This window comes from Tachysurus fulvidraco, chromosome 11 (genome assembly GCF_022655615.1).
Source record: "Tachysurus fulvidraco isolate hzauxx_2018 chromosome 11, HZAU_PFXX_2.0, whole genome shotgun sequence".
Lineage (NCBI taxonomy): Eukaryota > Metazoa > Chordata > Actinopteri > Siluriformes > Bagridae > Tachysurus > Tachysurus fulvidraco.
This window is the reverse complement of record NC_062528.1, coordinates 15,687,116-15,704,836: the sequence shown is the minus strand read 5'-3', so window position 1 is coordinate 15,704,836 and position 17,721 is coordinate 15,687,116. Positions and strand designations below refer to the sequence as shown.

General features: G+C 36.1%; 1 protein-coding gene across 3 annotated transcripts; it reads right to left on the bottom strand.

Moving 5' to 3' along the window:
- Nucleotides 1-339: 339 nt before the first annotated feature.
- mag (myelin associated glycoprotein) lies at nt 340-17,632 on the bottom strand. 3 transcript variants are annotated; one of them, XM_027144964.2, is made up of 18 exons: nt 17,032-17,632; nt 14,187-14,297; nt 12,756-12,829; nt 12,267-12,635; nt 11,820-12,116; nt 11,250-11,507; nt 10,872-11,132; nt 10,404-10,712; nt 9,898-9,997; nt 9,248-9,350; nt 8,037-8,090; nt 4,956-7,751; nt 4,486-4,574; nt 4,300-4,332; nt 3,674-3,784; nt 1,264-1,393; nt 816-888; nt 340-494 (listed from the first exon to the last, which is right to left on the bottom strand). In XM_027144964.2, the coding sequence occupies exons 3-12, from the start codon at nt 12,799-12,801 to the stop codon at nt 7,611-7,613; spliced, it is 1,938 nt and encodes a 645-aa protein (XP_027000765.2). In that variant the 5' UTR covers nt 12,802-12,829; nt 14,187-14,297; nt 17,032-17,632; the 3' UTR covers nt 340-494; nt 816-888; nt 1,264-1,393; nt 3,674-3,784; nt 4,300-4,332; nt 4,486-4,574; nt 4,956-7,610. The 3 variants fall into 3 exon arrangements, with proteins under 3 accessions (XP_027000765.2, XP_027000833.2, XP_027000843.2); XM_027145032.2 differs by lacking the exon at nt 8,037-8,090; XM_027145042.2 differs by lacking the exons at nt 8,037-8,090; nt 9,248-9,350 and having other exon boundaries at nt 17,032-17,631.
- Between the last annotated feature and the right edge of the window lie 89 nt (nt 17,633-17,721).

The window sequence follows — 17,721 nt, the reverse complement described above, 5'->3', positions numbered from 1 at the left end:
AATTACTCATAGTTAAAATGCCAGAGCCATTCTTCACTGTCCTTCTTAACGATAAACCATACTGTACTGATAAACTATCCCGGTTAAACTTGGACTTCCTCTAACTCCACTTGCTTTTCACTTTCCATCCCATTTTCTAGGCCTTGATCCCCTCCATCTTGCTTTGCTCCTTCTTGAGCCACTTCATCTTTCTCCAGTTCATGCTGCACGGTCTGAACTTCCTCTCCTTCATTTGGCTTTTTTATCTGAATCTCTGCATAATCACTCTCTGCTTGTTTTGGATTTAAGTCTGTGTCTTTCTTCTTCTGTAAAAGTGAGTAGTTGATGGTGGCGTAGTCAACTTCAGACACTGCTCCTGCTCCTTCTGTATGTTCCTTTTCTAAGAGCTTCCTCTCTTCTTCAGTTCCAGATGTCTTTGTGGAGACCTCAGCTGGAGTCTGTACTTGAAGAGGGTCCTTGTCATCTACCTTGTCTTCTTCAGACTGTATCACCAGCTGGGAAAATATATTAAGTTTCAACTTTTCAGTTAGGGGCATTTAAAGTTCAAGTGTAATCAACTGACATGACTGTCACTGAGAAGCTGCATGAATCAACACTCTGGGTTAGAAATATATCAGCCCAGTCTCAATTTCAGACTATTGTGTGAAGTTGAACAATAGCAATTGGTTAAAATTAGTTGAATATTTGTCGGAAAGTGATAACATTTTACATTATATATTATTTTCATTCTTTTTCCTTGCATGACAAGGAAGATGTTTGCTCTTAGTCATTTTAGAGGTTTGCACAGGATGAAATGTCGAATGATAATGTCTTACTAGTTCATTTTCACGTTTAACATCCTTTAAGGCAATACTTTCTTCGTCTTTGTTTGCATCTGTTGCTCTGAATCTGCACAGAAAATGTGTGAAAAAACTTTGGTTCTTGCATTCCATCTATGCATGTCAACATGAAGAGAAACCCATGCACAGTCACATATGCACAATACACAAAAACAACTTTGTACATATTAGTGTTACTATCACCAGTAGGAGCATTAGATACTACAGTCTAGGCTCAAAGATTACACAACTATAAGCCACTAATAAGTGATATGTGCTACAAATGACATGGTTTCATAGTTTGAATTTAAAATGTAATGGAAATGTTCCCCCATCCCAGCATTCGGCACAAAAAAAATATCTGATACAATCTGACACCTCACAATCTCACAAAAAAAAACATCTGAAATCAGAATCTAGAATTGTAAATTAAATCTTACTGTACCTTTTGCAGATGGCTACAAAGCACAACACAGTAGAGAAAACAAGTGCTGAACAAATCACTCCCGACAAAAATGTGAGAATTGTCTTTAGGTCCAGAAACCTACATTGACTGTCTTCAGATAAAGAAAATACTGTAATGAAATGATGAAAATGATGTAAATAATAAATATTGTATAAAAATGTGCATCACAAGCTACATACAGAAAAAAAGTGAACACTTGTCACAGTAATAACAAATATTAAACAATTTTTAAACAACCTTTTAAACAACAAGTGAACAACACATATTTTTTTTCTATCTTCCTTTTTATGAAGAATGGTGAAAAGCAGAGAAGGCCTTTGTCTCCTGATCACAGATGTGTAAGAATTCACAAGCCAAATTGAAGGAAAAGTTACAGAGCATTAGCGTTAGTGTAGGTGCATTCCGTTTATTGATTCATGCAGTACTGTACAGTCTCAGTCATTTTAACTCGTAGAACGTTTGTTTTAGATTGTGTGCTCTTTGTTTTCTGTTGGGGTTTTTTTTTTTTAGCTTTTCTTAGTTCTGCTTTTTCTGGTACTTGTTTTTTCACATGTGGAATGAGGAACCTATCTCATTCTCATTTTGAGGCTAGTATGCTCTGACTATTTTAGTTCTGAATGTGGCCTCTGTTACTATGTTAAACTCTCTAAGCTTTGCTAAATCTAACCCAGTTATATGCAATCTTTAAAAGACCTACGTTTACAGTAGTAATGATGTTGCCATATGTAAATAATAAAACTTGTGAGAGCAGGCAATGAAAGTGAAGGCTTTTCTTAGTAATTGCCACTGTATATGTATATTCCCCTGTATACTTTATGTTCTAAGCAGCTTTAGTGCTATAATGAGAAGTTTATTAATACCAGAATAAATGTAGCAGAAGTCCTGGCACTAATGATATGCTGAGACTTTGATTTGAATAACATTTTGCAAATAAGACATCTTGTGCTAACTTAGCTAGATTGAAAATAGTTCTATGCATTTATTATATTTAAAAATTGATTTTAAACAAGTGCCATATCTCTAGTATTCTGCCCAGTGCTCAAGTTTCTAATCTCAGTATCATTCACATTTAACATTATTTACAACTCTGTCCCCTCTATAAATTGCTTACACTAGAGTCACTTTCCTAGAACTTGAAGGTACAAAAGATAACATGAAGTGAGAGCTTTTGAACTTGCATTCTCTAAAGGTATGAAATTTGCATTATACAGGGAAAACGGTTTGTTTATTTAGAAGAGGACAAAAAAAATCAACATCTATGAATAAATGATAATGGTTGCACATTATGCATTACGCATGCATTAAGAAGCTACATCTGTCTTCATTTACGATTTAGCTTCAGCACAGCACATTTCCTCAGTCACTCAATATGTTACTTATTTTCACTGAGATTATTTTTACTCCATTACATTTTCTCTGTATCTCTTTCTAGAACACTGAAACCTCTGTGTGTGTTTTATTGTGGGGTGACTGGAGCTTCAGGCTCACCCTCAGGTTACAGATCAGCTGATACTTGGTACAGTTAAAAACCTAAAGGTTGTTATCTGATTGCTTTTCAGAGTAGTGTATATTCCCCTTTTTCAGAATTTTTTTTTTTAATGTTTGTTTCTAAGCAGTGACTTGACAAAATAATGCAGAACACAACCAGACCTTTGAAAATGACCTCCATGGTCTACAAAAACCAAAGAGACCTCTGCATTCATGTTCACCAGCTTCCTGCTCATCAACACATGAACGTAATAACGTTATAATATCCACACAGTATATATGAACTCTCATGTCAATAGTTCAATAAGAACTATAAGCTCTGTGTTGCTTACCAGTTGATGCCACACCTTTCTAGTATCAGAGTCTTTCTGGCTTTTATCATCTAAACATTACCTTGTTAATAACATTTTTATCTAATGATTTAGATTCTTTACCTGAGCTGAAAAGTCCATTTCCACAATTTTTCTTGGCCTCAGTAGTTTCTTAATCGAACAAAGTCACATGAAAATATCAAAATAGTAAACACCAGAGATTACCACACAAAATCTAACACATGCTTGGCCTACATGACACTTATTAGTCTGTAGCCCATGTTATCATAAGGATTAATCCTTGACTGGGTGTGCGGTTAATAAATATTATTAATCAATGAAGTGGTGTTATGTCGATTCTAAATCCCCCTCCAACTCCCCACACAAACACTATACAACACCACCAACAAATCAGATTTGCTGTGGTATAAGAACAAATTAATACTTAACTCATTAGGAAATAAAGAAAAAACATATATATTAAAGCTAACTGTGCCATAAATGAGTAGATATTAAGAAAGGTAACAGTAAATATAGAACAAAGTGTTATGAATTACTTATTTGAATTCAGAAAGAAATATCAAACTCACTTTGTGATTGCACGGTACAGGCTGGGATAATGGGAGTACCATTAGTTTTTTGGAAGGAAGCGTTGGTAGAAGGTGAGATTGTGGTTTTGCTATATTGGTCATTTGTATTGCCTGTGAGAAACATCAATAGTACTGCTTAGCAACTCGATCAATGTGGTTAAAAAATAGAGAAGATATTTACCAAACATCGGAAGTTATCATCTACGCAACAGTGAATGATTAAAATATTTCCATTTAACACATCTCTAAACCTCTTTTTAACTGTGAAGCATTGCACAAAGCCACAACAACAAACAGTTTGCAGACTTTTGCACGTAACACGTGAGTTCTAATCTATTATCAGAACTATTGGTGTTTACATTTTACATTTTAATGTTGAAAAAGAATATAATTAAGAAATAAAATGGCAAGTTCAGAGTGTTTCATTTCTCTCTGATTTGCCGGCAGTTATGTTTTTTCTTTTTTTGATTAATTAAAAAAACTATTATTATTATTATTATTCCAGCTTTAATTCATTCTACATACATATTTGCAATATGAGGGAACATCATTTTGGGGAAAACACAAGAAAAAAAGCTTTTGTTAAATAATGATGCAGCATTATTTGACAAATTTAACAGTGATACCTTGAGATGTTGTTGCAATACTTTCAGTAGTCCCTTGGAAAAATATATATATAAAAAAAGAATAGAATTGTGTTACTGTCTGAAGGAAAGGGGTTTGCATGCACACAAATGAGTCATATTGTATTACTAGACAAATTAATAATTATGTAGAGTAGTATACATGCTATGGTAGAGAGCAGAACCTACCGTTACTGGCAGTTATTGTGAATGGGAAGAGCAATACAATGATTATTAGTGCATTCATGTCTCAGAATTCCTCAAACCCAAAGCCAGATCTGCACATAATTAAAAACATGCTTACACACAGCTCTCATTATATAATAACAACAAACAAGAAATCAAATTAGAAGTATATTAAAAAATAAGCTTAAACTGAAGTTTTGTCAAACCAACATAATTATGTTGTGTATCCTTGGATAGGCTGCGAGCAATTCCAGCACCACTGAAAAATTACTTTGACGCCACCATGGAAGATTCATGTGCTCTGTCCTGATATCGATAGCATTTAAACTATTTACCTTAGTGCTTGTAGAACAGAAGTAAGAGCTAAACAGCCACAGTATGCTACTGATTACTATATTAGTATATAATAGTAGTGATTACTATCTACTATCATGATTATTATATTCTTGCATTTAAAAATCAATCTAACTCACCTTTGTCTTTCCGTCACGTCGTCCTTTCTCCAGCACTTGTTAAATTTTGACCGATGAAAGAATTTGTGTGGTGTTGAAGGCTGTTCTAACCGATTTCACATCCTTCCTCAAGCTTTAAAAAGCACTTCTACTTTTTACATGCCCCTAAACATTTATTTGTACACGTCTTCTAACCACAAGTACGTTCAATCATGCATGACTGCATGACTAAAACACTTTCAAGCACTCTAGGTCTCTTCTATTGTATAATAGTTAATGGCTAATCCAAGCTTCTTCTAGAACACATGAACAATGTGTCATGCAGCAAATATATAACATCTTTAGAGACACCATCCTCCAGAGAGCAGGGTCAAATATACACTTTTAGGCTATTATCATGACCATCATGAATTCGGTATCAGAACTGAAATTCTTTTGAAGTTCACACATTGATAGAAAATATTTCAAAAATATGTGGAATTACTTCTAAAAAAAAAATTAAATAAATAAAAAATAAAAAAAAGGAACACTGCCGGTGATCTTTAACCACATAACACATTCAGACTCACTTTTCTTCCTCAAATCCAGTGGATGATGTTAAACAAAACATGAAATGATACATTTGCATTAATGCATAGCATTTTGTTTGTTTTTGTTAGTTTTATTTTTAATGTTTACATTTCAATAAAAACAAAATATACAGTCTGTGTTTTTATCCCCATCTCGTTTAATTTATTTGTTTGTTTTAAAGATGGCATTGAAGGTGAACATTTTTTTAACAGAACAAAAGAAAAAATTAGCTCTGAACAGTGTTGTTTTATTCAAGGGTTGCAAAGTCCCTGTATAAATTATTATATAACTAAAACAAAAATTCATCATTGTTATCATCTCATCACACAGTCAAACGCTTACAAATACTCTTTACAATACACAATATAGTGAATAATTAGACTGGACTACCAAAATGCTCTCCTAAATATATGCCTTTTTATAAATAAATCTGTTATTAATTGCCTGTTTTATATTTCTGTGCTGAAAATCCAATAAAAACCTTCTCCTAGGGTTTAAAGGATTGACAACATAGAATAGATGCATATTTACATATTTCATATGCCTTCATATTGGTGCTTTTTATGAAATCTTTACAAATTCAAAGTAAGTGCTTTTATGTGTTAAATATTTAGTAAACATCGAGTTGTATAGGTTAAGGTTTGATATATGTACATATATTGTACATCATGATGAATTTGATATAACCTCAATAGAGGATGTTTTAAGGATAATAAATAATACATTTCATTAAAGCACCCCTGGGTAAAGTGATAGTTTTGAATATGACACTTTTGTGTATTCATTTTAACAGACCTAACGTGACTTCCACTGTGCTTTGAATATGTATTTAGTTGTGTTGGATTGCATTTTGTTGTCTTCATGGCTGGTTCGTCGATATTCTGAATTTACCCTTAGAGTAGAGACTTTGTAAAAAAAAATATAATAATAATAATAATAATAATAATAATAATAATAATAATAATAATAATAATAATAATAATATAAAAATAAAATAAAATAGTCTGGAGATGTGTCTCCAGCCTTGAAATAAAATAAAATATAATTATATATTGGCAAGAAATGGACTTCAAGAAAGAGGGGTGTAAAGTCCACTCCATTTGCCATGTGTCTTAAATATGTGGAAAAGTAAGGTCATTGACCACTGACACACTTTCCTCTTAAAAAAAGTACTTCACTTAGCAATAGCACTGAAATTGCATCTCTATTATTTTTAATAGTCCAAAATACTGCACTTTAAAGTTTTCCAAGGCAAATAAGTGCAATAATTATCTTTTAATCACCTCTTAAGTATGTAACATTTGAAAAGGAATAAATAACTGCAAAAGTTTCTGTTTGATCTAAACATCATCATCATCATCATCATCATCATATTCATCATATTCATCATCATCATCATCACTCTGCACTATACAGATAAAATGACCAATAATTAGTCAGCCATTCCTTTAACCCTTCCTTAACACTTTAAAGAAATTCACCAGGTAAACAATATCCTTTTCCTTACTTTGTGGAGTCACACAAACTTAAAGACAATCTAACAATCACTTTAGGGCATATCATTAGAAATACAGAATGCAAACTTCACTGAGCACTTATCATGGTACACTTAGAAAGTGGCTGAGAAATCATTCTGAGATTTGAGATTTTGAGATTTGAGAAAACATTCTACTGGAGATAGTGCTAGAACTTCGAGACATGCTGCATGTCTCGTTCCCTGACGCTTCGACTTGCTGCGGACACAGTGTGAATGACCACTAGAGAAAGAGATCCTGGATACAACCAAGGCAACAACAAGTACTTAACATAGTAACATTAATATAATCCTGCAAATGGTGTAGAACACCCCTTGCCAGCTTGTTTGGACCCTACACAGCATAAATGCAGAAATGAGATTTAGAGGTATTCTATATGGTTGTACATAGGGACTGATTTTGTTTCAGAAACATTACAGTAAAATACATAAACAAAGTGCAAGCCAATAGAATTATAGATTTGTTCAATTTTGGCAAGTTAACAGGTATAGACTAAAGCAAATTGTATTTGTATTTGGAACTAGAGGCCACTGTATCCCTTTCAGTCGAAGCTTCAGGGAAGGATCGCGGTTCATTTGGCTTTGATCTCTGTGTAGTCAGTGGTATCATCCCCCCTCCCCAACCCTCCCTCTCGGCGTCGCCCGAGAAAGTTCAGCTCTTGCCTCTCCATGCCTGCAGTTGAGCCAACATGCTGGTAATCGCTGTCTTCTCCCTGCAAAATTAAAACAAGGAATTACTGCATTCAGAGTCAATTTCAGGACTTACTATCATTTATTTTTTCCCCATTGAGTATCCTGATAAAATAATGACATGAGTTGGCAATCAAAAGCAGGTTGTTAGGTTAAACGTAGCAAAGCCAAAGAAGCCAAGCATTTGCATCATGTTAGGCAATAACTAATGTAATGAATGTTTAAAGAAAATATAGTCTCAGTGTACTATGGTGATTGTTTTCTACATAGGAGTACTTGTACTCCAGCTGTTAATTTGTTAGCCTTACCGTGCTTTCTTCTAGGATGGAATTAAACCTAGAGCCCAGCAGCTCAGTCTTAAGCTGTTAAGTTAGGGAAAAGACAAAAAGACAAAGAATGCAGAAAAGCAATGAAGGAGGAAAGAATAATCAGGAAATGCTTTGAAGCAAATGCCATCATCAGGCTTGCAACTATCCACACCTAAACTCCTAAAATTACACCACTTTGTAATACTGGGAAACAACTTATTTATAGATAAATAAAACCCAGGCTGTTTCCTGTACAATATCTTTTTCCTTTTTAACATATCTTGCATATTTTACATTGCTGGCCATATGACAAAAATGAGAAGTGGCTTTTTTTTTTTTTCGTAAACATGACTAAAGCTTACAGCATGTGCATATTACTTGCATCATCTTTCAGTGTCAAGATTCTGACAAAACAACAATGGAGTGACTATATTCAGTGAAGGATGAATAAATTGGTGATTTACTTGAAATTTAGGCAAATTATTTGATTCAAGCTAAACCGAAAGGAAGCTACTGAAACTGAGTAGATCACTCAAGAAATGGCAAAGTGTGGGCACAAACAAACATAACTAAAGTGCTAAAGTGCTTCAAGGGAAAGTTCAAAATAGACAAACACTTGAATCGACATAGAGGGCATGGTTGCTTAATGTGCTTTGAACAACCTCTTTGTCTTCTGTGGAAATACGCAACAGCTCTGAGGTCAAAAAGGAACACAACCTTGAACACAACTATTACTGCATTTATTTGTTCCTTCTTCTAGGACGAAATGTCTCACCTATCTCATTTGTTTTTTTTTTTGTAGCACATTACGTGTCCATTCAGGATGTTTTGGGGGGAAATATGAAATGTCAAGAGAGACCGATCAAATTTGAGCATGCAATCAGTATTGGGCAGTGAAGCTTGTAATGTGAGCATAGCTTACGGCATCCAACAAGAGTATGAAGGAAGTGTCCTTTGATATTTTATTGAGGATGCTAAATTTATTTGTGTTAAATTTAAGCAGAATCCTACAGTCCACAATGGACTACAAAGACATAAACTATTACACATTGATGTTGAGTGTACAGAATTGAATAAATTAGATTTAATCCTATTTTTTGGTGCCATTGCAAAGCATGTAACAACCCCAAGACATCAGCAATACACCACTATAAACAACTGTACATGTAAAAATAGTGTTATAATCATAATTCATCGGCATAATATCTCACCACTTTTTTCCTGAGACTTTGTTTGTCCTTCTTGACTGCGCTGTAGTACATGGAGGGATTCTCCACTCTAGAGCCCACGTCCTGCCCAGGGTTGCCATTCTCTCTGGAGGTTGGAGTCAGAGGATCAGACTCTGTCTCACATGGAACGACGCTATTGACTAGCTCAGGGCAACACTATAGCCTGGGCATCCATTTTGAGAAAGGCAGATTACTTTTGCCCCCCTAACCAAGAGACTCTTGTGAATGGCTTTTTTTTTTGGTTTCATTGTCAAAATAGGTGGAACTGTTTATTTTTTTTACTGTTGGTTGGAGCATAATAGTGGTTGTATATTAGCTGAAACACTGAGGTTAAGTGCCTTTGCTTTGTTTAGCTTAGCTTAGTGTTTGAGTCTAGAAAGCAATGGAAGGCAAATCAAAGTCTTGTTAGTCTGGTCATCTGGAGTCCACATCATGGCCAACGCTGTCATTTTGTTTGCCAACTCGTTGCATGTACCATCTTACCATTTGATCAAATTGTTTCAGCTCTGAATGGGTCACGTATATACCAAGATCCAAAAGAAACACATTTAAGAATGGATGACTAGGCTTTGGTGTTTCCTTGCTTTGCCCCTTTTCCCAGATCTGTCCAACGGGTATGGTAAATTACTTACTTTTTATTGTTTTGTCCCACATATCTTACAGCTGCAATGATAAAAGCAATAACTGCCACTCCTCCAATGGTTCCCACTATCACAGCCATCAGGTATTTTTCTGAAACATGATACAAATGTGTTCATTGATATTCATGGAAAAAATAATATAAATGGTTGCAATCAAGCACCATAATCATAGTTATTATCATCAAAAAAGCATAACAAATTTGAACATGGCACACTTAATTTATTTTATCAAAAGTAAGGTAAAGGTCTATTTAAAGTATAGTTAATCCCTGATTAAGAAAAAATCCCACCATGGAATTAAATGGGCAAACCGCACTAAAAATGCTGCATATAACATCAAAATATTTAAAGTCAATAAATCACCTGGATTAGGTTTATTAACCTCCTAAGACCGGAGCTTTAGTTTGGACTTGCATTTTAGATGCAGTGATGTCCACGTATGTGGACACCAGGTCATAGGAGGTTAAGATTTCATTACATCTTAAGGCTGAACTCACTTTCTTGCTGTAGCTCCAGCCGAATAGACTGAGAGCCATACATGTTAGAAATGCCGCATTGTACATGAACAGCTATGTCTTCGTTGTTCTCCCGGTCACCCTTCTCCCTCAGTTTGATCATGCCAGTTGATGTATAGCCATCTGAATGCGTGTAGAAGTTGAAACGGCCATTTGTATCATTAATGGTGATGTTGCGGTCAGGCAGGTAGAATACAATGGATGGCTCAGGATTCCCTGTGGCTATGCAGACACACTGCACCCCCTCTCGCACTATGGTGCACTTGGACTCGTCCAGTAAAATAGGTGCAACTATGGGGACAGAAAGAAGGGTCAGGAACTTCTGAATTTAATTTAACTTCATTTTGTCTTATGTAAAGAAATCAGAAGCTCTACGTATTCTCATTCCCTGATGTCCTTATCTGCCTGAAAGACTCATTTAACATTTAGCTTCATTTGTTACTAACTCACACTCCACAGTGATATTTAGAGAACTGCTGGCCCGGCCATATTCATTCTCAGCCAGGCAGCGGTATGTGCCATCTGCCTGTGGGTTGATTTCTGTAAGCTCAAGTATGGACAATTCTTCAGCTTTTATGGTTCCAATCAGTGCTCCATCCTTCAGCCAGGTAAGTGTAGGGACAGGATTGCCCTTGCTACTGCAATAGAGAGCCAGAGAGGAGTCCTCCATCACCACCAAAGATTCATTCACCACTGGTTTTCTTGGGGGATCTATTAGACAAACCAACAAACAATGTATAGAGACTGACCTAGGGGCAAATGAAGATAATAATCAAAAAGACACAAAAATAATTCAGAAAATACAACAAGAGATACATAAAGACTTACATCTGACAGTCAAGTACAGGGAGGAGTTCATTGTTCCATAGACATTTTCCCCTACACAGGTATATATACCTTCCTGCTCTGCATTCAAAAAATCCAGAAAAAAAGAAGCATTTGAGGCAGTTTCTGACATCAGCAGTTCATCCCCAAAGAACCATGAAATCTGGGGTATAGGGTTGCTGTCCACATCACAGTGAAGTATCACAGAACTCCCTTCCATGACTTCCTGAGAGACATTTACCCAGACATTGCGAGGAGCATCTAGAGAGAGAAAGAACAATCTTAACCTAACATGTATTTTATTGTTTCACTCAAAAAATTTTACTGCCTCCAGTTTAATGAAACTATCTGAATTGTCCTTGACTTACACTCCCAAAGAGGAGAATGGAAGATGGAATTATATCCAAACCCACTGAACAATGCTACGTTCAACGAATTAAAAGTGTGTGCAAAATTTAGGTTTTATGCCACTTTAAACTATTTATTGCTGAACACTGTCAACAGTAATCAGGTAATGCTTTCCTTCAAAAGTCATTTAGCTTGTAAAAGAAAGCTAAAGGTTTACATACTCACACTTGACATCCAGAAAGATGATACGCTCATAGACCAAAGTGGTGTTGGGGTAATGTACATTACAGCCCACCATTTGTGCATTGTGCATAGCTTTGGGTGTAAAAGTAAGTGTGCTAGACATCACTGCTGTGTTGCCTTCTTCCACATAGTCTGCTGTAAAATGAGGTTCAGGGAGATATTCTGTGAACATCCAATGGATCTCAGGACTCATGTCAGGACAGTTGTCTGGAGCATAGCACGTCAATTCCAATGTCTTATCACTGACTATTTCTTCGGGAACATCAATTTTGGGCTGGTCTAAGAAAGAAGCAGAGATTCCAAATGCTTAAAGTTATTTAGCCATTTATTTTCATGAACCAATGGACATATCTCTGTGGCCCAGTAGTCCAAACATATTATCATTTATAATTTATAGTCTGTCATATTATACTATTATAGTGGTCTTACCCAACACCTTGAGCTCAGTGAAATCTGGGAATGTGTAGATGTTTGCTCCTCCTAGATCGGCTCTGAAGTAGTACCTCCCTGCATGCTCAGTTCCAAGGTTGCTGATTTGCAGCGTGCAGTTCTTCTGCGAGAGGTCACCCAAGAGCTTAGAACGGCCTTTGTAGCTTTCATGCACAATGTCTGTGCGAGACTTGAAAACCACTGGAGGGAAAAGTTGTGGATAGGGTTGGCCAAAATACCAGATTCCATGTGTGCCCCTATATGGCCTGACTCCTGAGGGGTACATGAATGTGCATGGGATTACCACACAGGAGTTAGTCATTGCTGACATGTCCCTGGGCATCCATACATTCCATTGAGCATGTAAATCTGTAAAATAAAATAAAAAGGGGGGGAATGGCATTTAATAATTTAAGAGGGGAAGGAAATCTTTCAAGTGGAATGTAATTTCCAGTCCATAATTGATACCAACAGAGAAGAGGTTATTACCTCTTACAAGTAGCAGTAAAGGCAGCAGCAGTTCCAAGGACTTCATAGTGTCGGTTCAATTCAGGACCATTAACCTGAAAACATTTCACATCAAATATTTAAGCATAAAACTATACCAAATGTACACTGTGAATGTTCTTGCATAAACCATAAATAAATAACAGCATGAATAGTTATGAATCTTGACTATAGTTAATCAACAGAATTTCTTTTGCCAGTTTTACAATATCCTTGTTATAAAACAAAACGCAAAAAAGTCACTTTAAAATTCAAGTAAAAATACATTCATTAAAAAAGTAAACAAAAATATGATATCATATCAGTTTTATATATTAACTAATTCAACCTTGCAGTGTGTTACAACCTGTTAGGTCATTTGGCAAAAAACACCTCTACCTCTCTAAAATTGATCTCTATTACTTTTGAATCAGCTGCCTTATTCAGTTCTCTAAACACAGCAAACACAAGATAAAGGGGACCAGAATGATCATCCATAAAATTAGGGTTCTTCGTGAACAACAAAGATTATCTTGCTCACACACAGCCCCCAAAGCAACCATATCCTTACATCAGACATGACACTCAGCACCTGATGTCTACAAAGCTGCAGTGTGTGGGAGAACAGAATAGCTCAGTGTGATTTCAGACTTTGCTTCTTCGTGATACAGATACGTGGTGATGACGCATCATTCAGAAATCATTAGACACAGTGCAATGGCATTACCAACTGCTTCAGTTTATTTAAAAGGCTGTAATGGTGTGCCACCATTGTGCATCCCCTTGTTAAGGCTACACACACATATACACACACATAATTTTATCTTTCTTTTTTCTGTCTCACACACAAAGACACATTCTCAGAAAAAAAAAATCAACACATCCATATGAACAGACGGGCACCACAGATGGGGAGATTTGGAATGGATTGTTTAAGAAATCTCCATGATGGACATGTTTGAAAATTCCCCAGACAGCTCAAGCTCATAAGCCTGACTCACTGAGAAAAACATAAAACTTCTGTTCATTTAAAAAAAAGAGATAATCAAAAAAGGTGTGTAATCAACCAAACCAAACATTTACTACACTGAAAGGATGGAACGGCTCATAATCGTACATAGCACGTTTGTGGAGATGATACATACAGTACTGTACCTTGCCAAATCTGCAAAATGCATAGAACTGTTCATAAACTTTTGGCCAAATCTTTGTTGTTCTACATAACTTTGGCAATTATCTTGACCACTTTAAACTCACTTATTGAAGCAGTGAAACATCCATGCCATCATATCTACAGCAAGATCTATGTACCAGTTGACTGTGACTATGAGTAAACATCAGTGCCTCTCCAGCACTGAAACACTGCCCAAGCAAAACAAGCAAACCATTCATAGCAAACAAACAAGACTTTCACAGAATAGCCAAAGTACTTGCCTCATACCAGCTCCAGCTCGCTGCTCTGTTCTGGCCTTCTGAAGGCTGACGCTCAGTTCTTCCTTCTCTGTTTCTGCGAAAGCGCCACTGCTTCGCTTCTCTTGGAGATCACTGAAAGTCCAGGAGACAAAGACATGGTTCGGGAAATGAGATGATAAAAGCATGCATTAGTTATGGATTTGAGTGAATGTTTGCAGTGGGCAGATCTGAATATGCAGACATTTCCCTCCATGCTCTAAACCCACACCAAACATTCCTCTTTATTGGCATCCATCAATCTAGTTCTCCTTTAGAGCCTTCACTGTGACATGCCACCAATTAAACTGTATTTACAGGATGTTATGTCTAAAAACTTTAAAATATCTAAATTAAGATTTTAATTAGATACTCTAGTTAGATACAACTTGATTTTATAGTTTAAAATATCTAAATTAGCATCATAACAATCATTTGTGAAACTGAATATTGAATGTGACATTACACTCATCAGGAGGTGTATGAAATTAATTTTTACACCTCCTGATGACCTTATGATGGCAAACACTATCATTATCTGTTTTATCTTTATCTCAGATCATAAATATCAGATGCATTTATTGAACTGGCTTCATTTATAAAAATGGTTTATTGACTATTATTAACTATAGTTGTTATATACTAAGCCTGATTCTCCAGATCTGTTTCTTTGCAGTATTCCATACAGCATAATACAGTTGGTATACAGTATGTAGTCTGAGAGCCCTTCTGATTGTTTTCTCTTTTTCTGTGAAAGATGTATGACTTCTATAAACTTTGAGGGTTAGAGAACTTCATCCACTGGACAAGGAGACAACTGTAATATAGAGTAGATTTACGTAGTAAAGATGAAAGGAAGACAGTCAGCGATGGAAGTGCAACAAAGCAGACAGTGTAAAGTTCATGTCACACAACATGCCACAGCATCCCACACACAAGGAAAAGTTGTTCCTACACACTGACTGAAACACGCTCCATTACAAAACTGTTAGTACAACGTACAACAAAGGAGCAATGTGACCTTGTTAAACAAATCATAATCATCTGTAATGGAGAGAGAGAGAGAGAGAGAGAGAGAGAGAGAGAGAGAGAGAGAGAGAGAGAGAGAGAGAGAGAGAGAGAGAGAGAGAGAGAGAGAGAGAGAAAGCATGAGAAAGAGAAACCCAAGAGGTTTAAGACATATGATGGTGCCTGCTGTTAGATGAACAGTGTGAAGTCATGAGAGGACTGCTGAGCACACTCATTCATTTCTTTAAAATTGAAAATTCAATTTCCAGGATGTAACCTTTAAATAAAATTAAAAGGAAACATTTTGTATTTAAGTTAGAAGGAATTTATCAGGAACAGGCCGATGCACAGCTTGCCTTGTGGTTAGCCCATGACGTGCACCCCATACACCAGCACAGGTGTCTACTAAAATTACCCGAGGACCAGATGGTCTCAAAACATGACTACTCCCTTGAGTTTGAGAGTAGGCCTATTGTATATTTGTGCATACTCAGTAAGCAAAGTCTTACTAAAATGGCTAATTAAGTTAGACTGCTGGGTTTTTTTGACAAAAAAATTTAAATATAAAATGATGAAAACCATCCTGTTGTAGCTGTGTGACAACTGTGTGAGGTCCAAAATGACATTTTAGAAATCAGATGCATTTCCCAGACTGTTGTCAATCAAGGTGAAACTAGTTTTAATGACTTCTTTACTTAAAACCTCCCATATTTGTACATTACATATATTATACATTTTTTTTTAGATGTTCACATATTTGGAGCCAGTCAGGCAATTGCTCAGTTGTGGCCTTGCTCTTGTTTGTTCTAGTTTTCTTGTAGATATTGAGCAACTGATTAGTCACCAAAATACATTGGCAAGTCTTATACTCTCTCAAGTCAGCTTTGCAGTGTATGTAAGCAGTGTTATTTATCTTATTTTATACCGACTTGCATCTATGGGCAGATGGTGGACTCAGTGGTCTCTCTGTGCTACACTGTAGCTTCCTGCCCACACCTCAGGGTGGAGAGACTGAGGCCTGGTTCCAATTCTGAGGAGGATTTTCTCCTTTTTTTAAAATTGCTATTCTGAATAAAATAATACAATCCATTTTCCATTTAACTGCTTTTTGTGATTCAATAGTATATAAATTCCTTTAAGGGTTGTTAAAAATAACCATATGCTGAACACAATCTAAAAATAGATAAAAATAGAAATGACCCGACGCCGAAACAAATTTAGATAATGTAAACAGACATGACAAATGCTGACCAAAATGTCATTCCCAATTAAGCAAAAGATTTCATAATTGCATACTTGCCAATGACAGGTCCTCGAGGAAAGGATTAAATTAAATTCATCTTTAAATAACTACATAAAACAACAAGGCATAAACTGGTTCTCAGTAAAGCAGTGAAACACGTCAATGCAGTAATAGCTAAATTTGTATTAATAAGAAAAATAAAGTGAGCATACATCCCAGGTTTTACACCCCCTCCTTAACCTGAGCATCTCTTGCTATTTCTCTGTCACTCGATCCATGCATTGGCTCTGTCTCAGTAACATCCTGCACACTTATGCCAGCAAATGCAATCCTCTCCAAGCCTCCCACACTCAAGCTTATCTCCAGAACAGCGTGACACCATCATAGACACGACTCCTTCTCTGACCGCCACAAATACCAATGCAAACAAGTCAAATTCATAAAAATTACAAAAAGCCAACCAGAATATTGCTATTATTTTCTAGATGGAATTGTAAACCATTAGAAAAAATATACAAGCTCACAAAAAATGGCTATAGATTTTACACAAGCACTTCAAGTTTAATTTTTAATACTCACCCACCAAATCACTCCAGGCCTCCTCTTCTGGTCAAATAGCAAGCATTAATCAGCAGAGATTGCAGCCGTACCCTGATACACACATCCCCTTGTACCACCCAACCTGAAGTCAAGTTCATTCCATCTCTCCTCCCCTTGTACCTTGCCCCAACGCTCTCTCCACTCCCTCTATGCTAGATGGAGATGTCAGGGCTGCATTGTACAGAGCATTGTTCTACTCGTGAGGCCATTCACAAACCGACCCTCGATGCTGTTCGTGGCACAATAAGCACCACTGTTCCACTGGCACAACAAAAAAAAAAAATAGTTGAGGCAGTGGAACAAATGAAGGGATGCAGAGAAAAGAATAAGAAATATGTGATTTCTATGCTGGGTGGAATGACTATGTGATTGAAAATGCAAATAGGTCAAAAGGAGTGATGATATGTTTGGCTTTTTCTCTGGATTCTCTGGAGTTAAACTTGTGATGACTCAGGAGCAGAATCACCACAGTGGCCCTCAGGCACACCACAATTTTAGCGGTTTAAATGTAGTAGCAAAAATTCATCAGTATCCCTCTACAGATAGACATTTCCTAGCAGGGAACTTATCACTTCTTGTAGATCTGTTATAAATATATTTCTTACCATTTTCAAATTATATCATATTAAATTATTTTAAAATTAAATATGATAGAATTTTAAAATGGTA